Raw genomic sequence first — 13602 nt, forward strand, 5'->3', positions numbered from 1 at the left:
AAAATATCCACGAACAAATGAAAAAGTCCCATGTGACCCCACCTGCCTGGCCAGAGTTGACAAGACCAGGGAGAGACCCTGAGTAAAGCAAGACCAGTCAGAACATTTCTGTCCGGAATTTGGAATTGTTGCAGTAACGCGTGGATGTGGAATTTGCAGGATGGCCATATTCTAGCTTCTGGGCCAGAGAAAGAAAAATCTGGATGAGCGAGAGAAGGCATGTGTGCAAAGCCAGAGGGACCTGGTCCCACAGCCTGCCTGGGCCTGCTAGGTTTCAGCTGTGGGTTGTATCACCTTATAATTAAGTTTTGTGTTTTGGGTTAGGCCAGCTGAAGTTGGTGCCTATTACCTACCACCAAGGAGCCCTAGTTAATCAATATACTGATGGTTACAGTCATGTTTTAAAAATTTACAGCAACAGGATGTGGAGGAAATACTCCAGAATGTGTGTCTCTGAGTGGTGATAAGGCTTCGTAAGAGCCTAGCTTTCTCTATTTACTAAAATAAGTCCGTGTTACTTTTATGATTAGAAAATTATACCACATATATTAATTAATTAATATTAATATTATATTAACATAACATGAATATATAATAAACATATATTTATTTATTTTCCGAATTCCTAAGAATCATAGTGATAGGCCTGGAGGGTTCCAGGAGGTCCTATTCTGTCCATCCATCTTATTAGGCTGAAGAAGGGTGAGCATAGGCAGTGAAATCACTCATCCAGATTCACAGAGCTCTACAGCACCGTTCCTCAGGCTTCCTGGTACCCAAGACGGAATTTTCTCTGTTGGGGTCTTTGGCCAAGTACAATGCTTTTTACCCTGAAATGCTACATTTCAGTTTTTTTGGTTTTTGTTTTTTAAATAATGAATTCTCTCACTGAAATGGAAAAAAAGCTTCCTTTTAGGGGTGGGTTCTGGAGAGTTGGGTGTGGCCCCATTCCTGCCCCTGCGGGAAAGTCTCTGAGGCAGCTGTCCAGACTGGGTAGGAAAGCCGCACCACAATTGATGACTGTGTCTGCCCAGAGCATGAGGAAGGAAGAGAGCGGAACGAAGAGAAGTTCTGTTCTAGCTCTTTCTCAGATGCTGAGCAAAGCTGCCTTTATGAGGGAGAGAAGAGAGCTGGGAAGTCCGGGGATCCATTTGTCTCACATACGCCTCTATCTCGCGGTCTATGTTCTAAGAAGTTCTGTTTTGTATAATGATGGCATCATAAGGGCTTAAGGAGTGAGGCAGTGGTTATATCAATTCCATTTTGCTTCTTTGTTACCTTTGTTTGAAATTTCACTGCCCCTTTTTTGGCTAGCTGCGGGCCAGAGGGCTGCCTGTCACCAGGCAGGGGTGTTAGCTAACGGATTCACCCCCTGCGCACCCAGGCAAACTGGAGGCCCGAAGGAGGTGCTGGTGGAGAGCCATCTGCTTCTTGGCAGGACCACGATGGGGCTCTCATTCCTAAGTAAATCTCACTGAGCTACTGGTTTGTTTGCATCTTGGAGTGCCTTCGCCAGTCCTACCTAGTTTTAAGAAAACCCCTGAAATGATCCAGGGGCCCTCCTGGATGGTACACAGCCCTGCCTGGGGCTCCATAAACCAGCCGGACGGGGAGGAGATGCTGACCATCCAAAGAGCATCCCAAGGACGAGCCGCAAACTGTCGTTCAGAACCCAGGGGGAGATAAAGCTGTTGCAAGATGGGGCAGAAGCCCGGAAGCCGAGGAGCACAAAGGGACAGAAGCTTTCTCCTTCCCCCATGGAAAACATGCCTGCCTGTCACCAGTCCCTGCTTCTCCTCCAGTCCCCGCTTCTGTGACCCAGCTGCGGCAACCCCCACGGGGCACCTGCAAACGAGTCTCACCTCCCTGTGTCCAGTACTCTGAGGGTCCCTGCTGTCCCTAGGCCATGCGGGGGACAGAGCACATTCATCCAGCTTTGGGCAGAGGCACCTCCCTTGAGAGGTCCCCTGGGAGTCCCGCAGGCTGGAGCTACACTGCTCTGAAGTCAGGGCTGGAGCATCTTAAATATTTGTTAAGTGGATCCTAAATGTGACCTCACCACAGACCCGGCTGCCAGCATCCTCAAGTTGCAGGGAAAGCAGACGCGATGAGTCGAATGGAACCGGAAACTTCATTTTCCACTAACTTAGCTATTTCTAAGGAGGATTCCAGAACTCAGATGTATCTGCGAACTCGGTCCTGTATCCATGTACCTATCACCTGTGAGTGTGTGGAACTCAGGCTGGAATGATACCAGAGGTAGATAAAGGGCTTTTCCAACTCTGCAAGTGGTTAAACTCTGAATGACTTAGGGATTTTTTTTTTTTTCACCTCTACAAATCGAAAGTGGAAGAAATTCTCTTCTATTTGGACAATTTTCTTGTGTGTTCTAGGCTGTGCGAAGGGTGGAAATCACTAATCTTACAAAGTCTTTTGCAACCTTGAATTCTTAAGACCCCGCTCTTACATAATATACTTTTTTTTTTTTTGCTTGTGTTGAGCGTAAGTGTTTGTTTTTTGCAGCAGTCGGATGTTACACAAAGCACAACTCATGGGTTTCCTCTTGCAGATCAAGTCCTGTGAGTTGCCAGGAGCTGCCTGGAGAGCTGCGCTAACAAGGGCTGCCAGGGCCCTGGGGACCAGTGGATCAGCAGCTTCGGAGAGGGAAGTTGGGGATGGGGGCTCTCATGCCCCATATTTGACATCCCTGCATTACATCAAGGGACACCTTTCAGACTTCTATTCCCAGGGCTAAGTTCTTAGGATTCTGCAAAATGGATCATTAACAGGTGTAGAAGATGAGAACTCATTACCATTGGTTTCTGCCAAAGAATGGGTGACGTAGCCGCCTCAGAGACAAGTTGGTTATTTATTGACGGAGGCCTCCTCTGACTTCCTGTGACCTATAGAAAGTAGGGGTTCGTGCTCTCTACTGTGCTTTGGCACCCTGCCTCCCCGGGAGTCGTCTCTCAGCCTTGTCTTCTCAGATCCATTCTCTGCTAGCTCAATGGACTGAGCATTCTGTCTTACCTCCTGACTCTGTCTGCCGCTTCCCACCCACCACAGGACAGTTACTTGCCTCTGACTCAGGTTCATCTTGATCTGGTCCATTCTTTCCTCTCCAGCCCCATCTCTTCTTTCTCTTTTTCTTGGCACTCTATGTCCTAGCCAGTTCCTCCTTCCTCTTGAGCTTTTTCCCTTGGGGCTCCTTCTGTGTGGGGTGCCCTGCTCCCCTCCCACTCCCTCTTTGAGGCTCAGCTTAGTTGTCCACCAGTGACCTTCCTCGATGGTTTTCCTTTCCCCCTAGACTGGTTAAAGGGCCGCTGGAACTCAGTCTGTGCTCACTCTGACTCCATACCATGATCAGAGGCTTGTCTATCTCTCCTACTGAAACTTGAAGCTCGAGGAAGCAGGAACTGCATCCGTGATCTGTATCTAAACCAGTAGGGCAATGGATGGCCAACAGGAGGGGCTTCATACATGTTTATTAGACGAGTGGATGGAGGGGGTGAAATGAATCGTAATTCACCAGGGATTACCCTTTCCGATCGTTAGATTGGCGTGACCCATTTCCCCCCAGTGTCTTCACTGTTGCACCAAACTCCCTGCTCTCCTGGCCCCGTAGGCGGCTTTTCTCAATAACAGTTACTGTAAGAAATCCAAGTGTCAATTATGAACTGTGTAAAAATCTAGAAATTCCAAGTCATTGAATTTTAAACCTAGAAGAGACCTTTTGGGTCACACTATTCAGCTGCGATCTAGAAGGCAGAACCTAGGCCTCATCCCCACCCTTCCAACCGCCCTCCCTCTCTCTATTTTGGAAAAAAGGAGTTGTGTTCAGCAACCGTAAGGGCATCTGTGAAAACTCTATGACCAATTTTTTATGGTTTGTGTGATGGCAGCTCTTTAATTTTGATTTATACAAAGGTGAAACTTTGCAGCTGTTTGCAGCTCTAATTCCTAGATCCCTGGACGGAAATTTCCCTTTTTCCGCCTTTTCTCTTAAAAAGAAAGAAAGAAAGAAAAGATTATTGGCTCATTTTGAGGAAGGGAAGTGAAACGTTTCACCTTGTGTAGCTGTGTTTTCGTCTCATAGTAGGCGATCACAGGGATGGACGCTCGGTAGTAGGCTTCAAGGCGCTTGGCGATGGTGCTGGTGTCTTCCGCGCAAGGGCTGCTCTGGCTCCTCTGGAGAAGGCGGTTGGTCATGGTGTCTGCCGAGCAGTCCATACAGATCACCAAGTGCGGGTCTCCGATCTGGGGGCAGGGGGAGCACAACATGGTCAGAAATTCCACTCGATGATGTTCTGGAAAGACCTCTAGCTCTTTCTTCTCCTGGCCTTCTGGTTCCTCTTAAGGTCCCCAAGCTACACTGTGGCAGAGTTGAGCCTGGACTTCACAGCTCCTGTTTCCTGGATTGGTGGCTTTCCTCAGAGCTGCCTCTGGCCCTCGGCCATTGTCACCTCAACACAGAGATCATGCAGCATGCTACCTAAGGCAGTCACAATCTGTCCTCCATTCTAAGGGGACATATATGTCGGTGTGTGTATGAGTATGGGTGTTTCCTCTGGGAAGACTTCCCTGACCCACTGAGGCAGAGCCAATCACTTCCTTCTTTACCCCCACTAGGAGCCCGGTGCGCCTGTGTCTGTCTGAGGCGGGGTCCCTGGAACGTAAAGACTGAGTGTACAAAGGTTGGAGTCAGGCTGCTTAAGGTGTGGTGACTTTCTCTAAGGTGGTCTTCATTAATTCCTTGCCTTGGCGTACTCGAAGCTCTTCCCCCGCTGAGACACAGAGCCCAGAGCTCTACCTCCTGGAGTCTGAGCTGACCTGTAACCACTTGGACCAATAGAATATAATGAAAATGACGCCGTAGGCTCTTAGAAGCAGGATCATGAGAAATTTTGCAGTTTGGGCTTGGTCAGCTGTCATCTAAGATGTCAACTACTCTGACTGCTAAGATATGAGGAAGCCCAAGCTAGCCACTCAGGGAGGCCTTGCAAACAGAGGTGCCTGGCCAGCTCCTAACCGTTTTTGACATCCCAGCCCTGGCTCCAGATACATACACCAGTCTTAGCCACTATCTGACTGTATAAAGTCAACTGCACAAAGGACCTCAAATGAGAACCAGTCAGCCAGGCCCATCAAACCCCAGAACCCTATTAGAGAACGTAGCAAATTGTAATTTTAAGCTATCTGACTCCATCATTAACTGAAAGTATCACTCAACTTCTCTGCACCCCAATTTTCTTTTCCTTCCTTCCTCCCTCCCTTCCTCTTTCATTTCTTTTTCTTTCTTTCTTTCTTTCTTTCTTTCTTTCTTTCTTTCTTTCTTTCTTTCTTTTCCTTCCTTCCTTCCTTCCTTCCTTCCTTCCTTCCTTCCTTCCTCTCTCTCTCTTTCTTTCTAAATGCAGGCTTCATGCCCAACGTGGGGCTTGAACTCACGACCCTGAGATTGAGTCGCATGCTCTACTGACTGAGACAGTCAGGTGTCTCTCGTTTTCTCATTTGTACAATGAGCATGATCACAGACTGCTGTAAAGATTAAGTAAAATTAAATAAAATAATGTAAGAATGCTGTTCGGCATATGATAACTCAATAAGTGTTAGCTATTAGGCTTATTTCTCCTATTAGGCTACAATCTCTTTGCAGGGTTAGGAGTGCTTAACTCCTACCTAGTCCCAAGTCTTGTAGGTAGTAGGTAGGTGATTAAGGAATGTTTCAGTGAATGAATGATGACGCTATGATCAGCAGCACGAGTCTCCCAATCTCCCTGTCCTTCCTTGAAACGTTCTTTGGCTCCTGATGTCTCTGTGTCTGTATTTCCTCCCCCACCACAACCACCAAGAACCTTGCTCCCTTTCGTCATCTTGCAGTGGTCAGGCTGTGAGTAAAGGAAGGTTTGCCACCCCACTGTGGAAAGTGCCTGGGAGGGATGGGAACAAAATCGGAGGGCGGGGGGGGGGGCTGAAGGAGGACTTTTAGGCACCTCAGAACAGTAAGGTGTTAGTAAGTGTTGGCTGAACATTTATCTACCCCCTCGACAGGATGTACTTGAAGGAACGGGGCGCGGGGGGGGGAATCCTCCAAATCTAGAAAAGTGAAATAAACCTCTGGAAAATGTCATGCAACTTTTCTGCCTGTATGAATGGGAAAACCAAAATGAGCATTTGAGCAGTAGGAAAGGCTGGGTTTAGAAGACAGTGACTCGTGTCACCAGCAGAGGGCGGGCTTGGGCGGCAGCCTAGGGTTCAGTTCGCCTTGGGCTCCCTGGAACAGTTTCTGGTTGGGTCTGAGAAGACAAGGTGATTTTTCTAATTGCGGGAGTTTCGAGGCCACTCTTGAAGGCAGGAAAGATAATTCAGGGACACATGCAGGTGCAAACAGAGATAATGGATATCTGAGCAGGAGCTGGCGGTGACGGATTTCTGCATCAAAGTGAATACAGAACTGAGAGGCAGTTTCGTCTTCCAAGGGATGCTGCGAGGGTGGTCCACAGAGCAGACACAGCCATCATTTGGAAGTGAGTGAGAAAGGCAGTTTCGGGCACCCTCCCTGCCCTGCTGAATCAGTCCTGCACTTTAAGAAAATCTCCAGGCCAATTCTCCACAAAATAATAGCTTGAAAAGCCACTTCCAAGACAAACGGGTTTGACCTTCCTCGCACGCTCCCTTCCTACATAAAACGCTATGGAGCAGTCATTCCATTTGGAAGTGGCCTGTACCACTAATGGTGTCAGTACCTAAACTTTTCTGCATGGTTGAATGAAATACTATTTAATCATTTAATCATTTTCCAAAGCACCTGAATCTACACCTATCGTTAGAAAGTCCTCCGGAGCAGCTCTCTGTGTCCCACCTCTGCCTCTTTTTCATTAGCCTGTGGTTTGCCTTTAACATCATGTGGCCGGAAGGGCACTCCGCCCTTGTCTGAATGAATCACAGACACTTGGGGACAACTCCCTGCTCCCAGCATCACCCTGCTGGTACCCCTGCAATGCTGCCTCGGCAGAGGGGGGTTCTTCACAGCCTTGGGTATTCGGGGATCCCTATTACAGCACAAGTGTCCTTAAGGGGCGGGTGGCATCCTGCAAGTAAACAACATTGCTGTAGCTAAGGCCTTTACCTCCAGCCATCCTTTTAACCCTTGGATCCCCTGCTGGGAAGTATTATCTCTTCTCCAAGTAAGAGGAAATCATCTCCTCAGGGAGGTTAACTTGTCCAAAGCCACAGTCCTGAGCCACTGTGTGCGGCTCTAAAGCTGGGTGACTTCACGCTTGTGGACTTCTCCTTCAGAATGGGGCTCAGGCCAGACGCCTTGTGGGCCACACGGGGCCAGGAGAGGAGGGCAAGACAGCGGGAAAGGAAGTGGGTGGTGTCAGAGACCATTTTATTTTGCGGAAGCTGGCTCTAACTGCCTCTTGGGATCAAGCTGGCATGAACACCCAACCCAGCTGAGAGCAGCCGCCAGGATGAGAATGTCAGCTTCAGCGGCCTTGCGATGATGGCTTTGCCTTAGTGATTCCAGCAGGTGGAGCAGGAGGAGGGGTTTACTCTGCTCTCCTCTGACCCCTGGCTCTCGTTTTCTTCTGATTAAGTCGGGACACTGGTTTAGGCCATATTTATCAGTGGGCAGGGGCAGGCCTCCCAGAAACTCTCTTTTGTTGAGAAGAATAGCTGTCTTGTTCTCTCTGGGTGCCTCATTTTCCTCGCTTTAAAATGAGGATAATAATAGTTTCTACCTCAGTAGGAGAATTGCCGGGATGAAATGAATTAATAGATGTCAAGTGCCTGGCCCATTTTAAGCACTACATAAACGTGAGCCTAGCGATATATTCATCCCTTTGAATTAAAAAAGCCCCCGTTGGTCAGATTTGGGTTTAGAAAGAGTCAGAGGCCCTACCCATGCTTTTTGCCTTAATCCCACGCCCCAGTATATTTCCTGGTTTCACTCCACTGGGAGGTAAGGGCCACTGGTTAAAAATAAAGTGGCAGGCCTATTTCCCATTTGCTCTCACCTCAGAGGTCCCTCCCCTTGGGGGAGCTCCCTAGAGGAGGGGTATCTGGGTCATTCCAGCATTCTTGAACACACAACCCTAATAATAATAATATCACCCCACTGCCACCTTGCCGCCATTACACAGCTCAAAGTTCTACAGTGAACTGGAAGTCAGATGAAGAGGGCAGAAAATTGCATGTGGGGAATCCCAGGGTGGTCCCCAAGCTGCCTCACAATTCCAAGCAACTAGAACACACCAACTGGAAAGTCCTTTGGCCAGATTCATACCCCCCTCACCTTTATTTCCTTTTTTTTTTTTTTTTTTTTTTTGCTAAGAGCTCATTCTGAAAATGAGAATCATTTATTCTGAGGATGGAAGTATTATGAGGTCATTAAGAGTAGTCAGACAGAGGGGTACTAATGTCCTCATTCACACACCCAGGAAAATGATCTGCACATTCACGCTAAGGGCACAATTTCAGCTAAGAGGCTCCTGGGAGGAAAAAGCCAAGAGCAAGCACACGTATTTTATTTCTGTTAATATCTGTTTAGTTTGACTGTTGTTGAGCACAAGGACGGGTTAATGCAGGAGAGCACTTCACCCCTCCTCCAGAAGATAATAACTCTGCAAAGCGGAAACAATAGTAGCTGCTGAATCGGGTTATAAAGATTAATAAATTGACATACGTAAAGCATCTAGTTCAGTTCCAGGCATATCTTGAGTGCTCAAAAAAAAATAACAGCTATTCCTCTGTTAGTTACACATTCCGTATGATACTATCTGTATACAAATGGGTAGAACTCAGACATACGTCACATACGTCACAATGTTAATAGGTGTTGCCTCTGGGTGATTAGTGCGTCTTTGTTTTATACTCTTCTGTACTGTCTCATAGCCATACAGTTTTTCTTTCTGTAGCCAGAAAAAAATCCATAATTTTGGAAAGGACTTAACAATTTATGGAACACTGTATGTAGGCTTAATGTGTCAAGGACTCTTCAAGGACCCCAGCCAATCTTCCGAAGAGGCATGGCTGTAGCCATTGTCGATTTACATTTTACGGAAGAGGAAACTGAGATATGTACAATTAAATGACTTGCCAGTGAGTTGTACAGCAGAGCTTTGAATACGGGCCTGTTAAGACCCAGTCACTGTGCCCAGTGGTTCTCAGCTGGACTAGGAGATGGGAGATGATGGTCAGAAACCCCAGCTCCGACTTCGTATTCCTTCTGCTCTGGTCACCCACATTTTGACACACTTGCATGCGCACGTGCACACACATACACATGTACACACTGTCACGCTGTCACACTGAGCCCCCTCTCTCCTCCCCATATATCATGTTGGATACTGAAGGCACAGATCATGAATTCAACGGGGCCAGAACCAGCGCTGGGAATAGAAGATATGACGGTAATAGAGAAATCGCACACAGGCACACCCTGGAGCGGTGGGCACCAGCCTGGGTTTGGTCTTCTGATGTCAGGTATGGCAGGCAGGCAAATCCTTACCGACGCTGTGTCTCGAGGACTCAACTACAGGTGTGCAAGGACATCAGCCTGATCGAATTGGGGATTTGGGGCAACAGATGGTTCCACGCATCAGGCTTATCAGTCTCTGCGACAGAGCAAGGCTGGTTAAAACCGTTCCCAGGCATGCATGGGCTTCAAACAGTTAGGGGTCTGATTAGCGTATGAGAAACGCTCACTCTGCTCCCAGCCTGGCTGATTGCTCTGAAGCTCCGGAGAAAATGAGATGTCTGTATTTGTCTTTGCCAAATTTCGAATTAATTCCCTGCCTATAATTTGGACGGGACTCTACAAACAATGTGGTCCCGGCAGAGACAAATGACCAGAGAGCGGCTCATTCTGTATATTTGTAGCATCTTTGTCCTTCTGGTCAGGCTTCAAGCAAGTAGCAGCTTTGGAAGGTGGGGTGTGTTCGCTTGAATGCAGCCTAAGTAAGGGACATTAGCATTTTCCAAGGTCACTGTACCCAAGGTCAAGTCAATGCCATGCTTGACCTCTGCAAATTCCTCCCAGCAGTGTGTAAAAGACTGTTTTTGTAGACCTCTCCCTGTAGGTCATCAATTCATTAATGAAACTGGGCACTCCCGTATTTTTTGAGATGACATCGTGATTTTTAGCTTTGGTTGGAACTGCCTGCTCACCACACTAATGACTCTTCCTCACTCTGAGTTCCAGTTAGGTTTCTTCTCTTCCACATTTTTTAAAAAAAAGATTTAATTTATTTATTTGAAAGAAAGAGAGCGAGCACAAGCAGGGGAGGGGCAGAGGGAGAGGGAGAAGCAGACTCCCCACTGAGCTGGGAGCAGGGCTCCATCCCAGGACGCTGAGATCATGACCCGAGCCCAGACTTAACCAACTGAACCACCCTGGCACCCCTCTGCCACATTCTAATGCCTGTCTGAATGGGGCCCACAGTTGGGGGAGTTCTGCTTTAGTTGGGGGGAGGTCATATAGGTTTTTGAATTCATACATACCAAAGGCCAGGGACAAACCATTTGCCATGTAAAACATTTACCTCATGCTACCTGGGTCACAGGCAAAGGGGAAAGGTTTGATGGAGTAGGGATTTACAGATTTGTGTGAGGTATGACTCTGGGCACCTGGGTGGCTCAGTTGGTTAAGTCTGACTCTTGATTTCCACTCAGGTCATGATCTCAGGGTCATAGGATCAAGCACTGTGCCATGCTCTGTGCTGAGCCTGAAGTCTCCTTCTGATTCTCTCTTTCCCCTCCCTCTGCCCCATCCCCAGCATGTGAGTGCTCTCTCTCTCTCTCTCAAAAAAAAAAAAAAAAAAAAGTGACCCTAATTTAGATAATATTTTATAGCCTTATAAAGTTTAGAAAACACATTTATGTATGTTCTGTCATTCAGTGTTCACAAAATCCTCAAATTAGGTTTTGGCAGGTGTATTATTACCTCTGATTTATAAAGGAGGAGCCTGAAGTTGAGGGACTTGCCCAGCGTCATACTAATATACGACAGGGACAAGATTCAGCTTTTTGGATTCTGGACCACAGGAGTGACATGAGCTTTAAAGGGGCTGTACGTGAATGCCACTGCTCAAAACAGTTTGGAACCCACAGACCTAAAATCAGGGACTTGCCTGCAGATCTAGTTCTAAAAACCCTCAGGGGAGAATACAGATTCTAACTCTGTTATTGTTTGCACACGGTTGTTGACAAAAAAAGGGGATGCCCATCTTTACCATGCATCTTCCTAACCACAGTGGACCATTTGGGGCCTTCAAAAGAACAATTTAGCGAAGTAGACTTTTCAAAGACATTTTCCCCCAGCACTCCAAGCAAGTGCATGACCGTCCTGACTCTCTTGGAGGCTCTCCCGGGGCTCTTCGGACCTTAAGTTCACAGACAAAATAAGTGTGAAATCGCCTAGAGGTGTGCTGCCACCGTGAAGCCTGAACCTCAGTGAACACCGTGGCCTGTGGCAGTTACAGGGTGTCTCCCACTGTATTTGAATGATGTGCTTCTACAACCGCCAAACTCTGTGGGGTCAAGGCCTGACCCAACAACTCCTTTCTATCCTCTCTCCGTCCTCCAGCCTTGCCAAGGCCCTGCTTCTGAAGTCGTGTAGAAAAAATTTCCCTGTTCCTCAATTATTCAGCCCGAATCCCGGGAGCCTTACCTACAGTTTGGCTGAAAGACTAGGAGAAGCTACAATGTAAAACAATGTACAGAAGACTCAGTGTGGTTAAGATGTCCATACCACCCAAAGCGATCTACAGATTTAAAACTACCCTTATCAAAGTCCCAATGGCACCGGCGTTTTTTGGTTGGTTTGTTTGTTTTGTTTTTGCTGTTGTTTTTGTTTTTTATAGAAGTAGAAATACCCATCCCAAAATTCATATGGAATCTCAAGGTTTCCTGAATAGGCAAAACAATCTTGGAAAAAGGACAAAGTTAGAGGTCTCACACTTCCAGATTTAAAAACTTATTACAGGGCGCCTGGGTGGCTCAGTGGGTTAAGCTGCTGCCTTCGGGTCAGGTCGTGACCTCAGGGTCCTGGGATCAAGTCCTGCATCAGGGTCTCTGCACAGCGGGGAGCCTGCTTCCCCCTCTCTCTCTGCCTGCCTATCTCCCTACTTGTGCTCTCTCTCTCTATCAAATAAATAAATAAATAAATTCTTTAAAAAAAACCAAAAACTTATTACAAAGTCACAGTGATATGAACAGTGTGGGACTGGCATAAAGACAGACATATAGACTAATGGAATACAATAGACGGCCCAGAAATAAACTCTTACAAAGATGATCAAATGATTTTTGACAAAGATGTCAAGACCATTCAGCTGGGGAAAAAAACAGTCTTTCCAACAAATAGCGTTGGGAAGACCACATATCCACATTCAAAAGAATGAAATTGGACCTTTACTGTGCACCATATACAAAAATTGGTCAAAATGAATTAATGACCTAAAGGTATAAAACTATAAACTAAAGCTATAAAATTCTGAAAGAAAACAGGAGAAAAGCTTCACGACATTGGATTTGGAGCTGTGGTTTTTTGGACATGACATTAAAACACAGGGAATAAAAGTAGAAACAGATAAATTACACTATATCAAAATAAAAAACCTCTGTGTGTCAGGGTGCCTGTCAGGCTCAGTCAGTGGAACACACGACCCTCGATCTTGGGGTTGTGAGTTTGAGCCCCACTGTGGGTGTGGAGATTACCAAAAAAATAATAGCTTAAAAAAACCCCTGTGCAACAAAGGACACAATCAACAGAACAAAAGGAAACATACAGAATGGGAGAAAATGTTAACAAATCATATATCTGATAAGGGGTTAATATCCAGAATATATAAATAACTCCTGCAACTCAATAACAAGAAACCAAACAACCTGATTGAAAAATGGGCAAGGAATGTGACTAGACATTTCTCCAAAGAAGATACATAGATGGCCAACAAGAACATGAACAGATGGTCAACATCATTCATCTTTAAGAAGATGCAAACCAAGGGGTGCCTGGGTGGCTCAGTGGGTCGAAGTCCCTGCCTTCAGCTCAAGTCATGACCCCAGGGTCCTGGGATCGAGCCCCGAATGGGGCTTTCTGCTCAGCAGGGAGCCTGCTTCCTCCTCTCTCTCTGTCTGCCTCTCTGCCTATTTGTGATCTCTGTCTGTCAAATAAATAAATAAAATCTTAAAAAAAAAAAAAAGAAGAAGAAGATGCAAACCAAAACCACAAAAAGAAATCACCTCATGCCCTTTAAGGTAGGGACTAGCCAATCCCACAGAAAATAACGTGGGTTGGTGAGGTTGTAGAGAAGCTGGAACCCCCGTGCTCTGCTGGTAGGAATGTAAAATGGAGCAGCGGCTGAGGTAGGTGGTGTGTGATAGAATTACCAGATGCTCCAGTGATTACACTTCTGTACATATACCCAAAGGAGTTGAAAGCAGCGTCCTGAAGAAGAGATTTGTAGGTCCATGTTCATAGCCTTATTTACAATAGCCAACCGAAGTCACTGTTCATGGGTGAATGGATAACCAAAATATTGTTCAACTGTAAAAAGGAAGGAAATTGTAACATGCTACAACTTGGATGAGCCTTGA

At 46.6% G+C, this 13602-nt stretch overlaps 1 protein-coding gene across 5 annotated transcripts in view; it reads right to left on the reverse strand.

The window, feature by feature from the left end:
• The window catches only part of AK5 (adenylate kinase 5), a gene marked incomplete at both ends in the record, with an annotated part of 243344 nt that overhangs the window by 12616 nt on the left and 217126 nt on the right, over window positions 1-13602 (reverse strand). For 4 of the 5 annotated variants that reach the window (XM_080801039.1, XM_080801037.1, XM_080801036.1 and 1 more), the window contains one exon: window positions 4069-4257. The exons of the other annotated variant lie outside the window; for it this stretch is intronic. In XM_080801039.1, coding sequence (XP_080657165.1) covers window positions 4069-4257 — 189 coding nt within the window. The remainder of the gene's footprint in view (window positions 1-4068; window positions 4258-13602) is intronic. 5 annotated transcript variants of the gene reach the window in all.

Source organism: Martes martes, assembly GCF_963455335.1.
Source record: "Martes martes genome assembly, chromosome: 4".
NCBI classification, from domain to species: Eukaryota; Metazoa; Chordata; class Mammalia; order Carnivora; family Mustelidae; genus Martes; species Martes martes.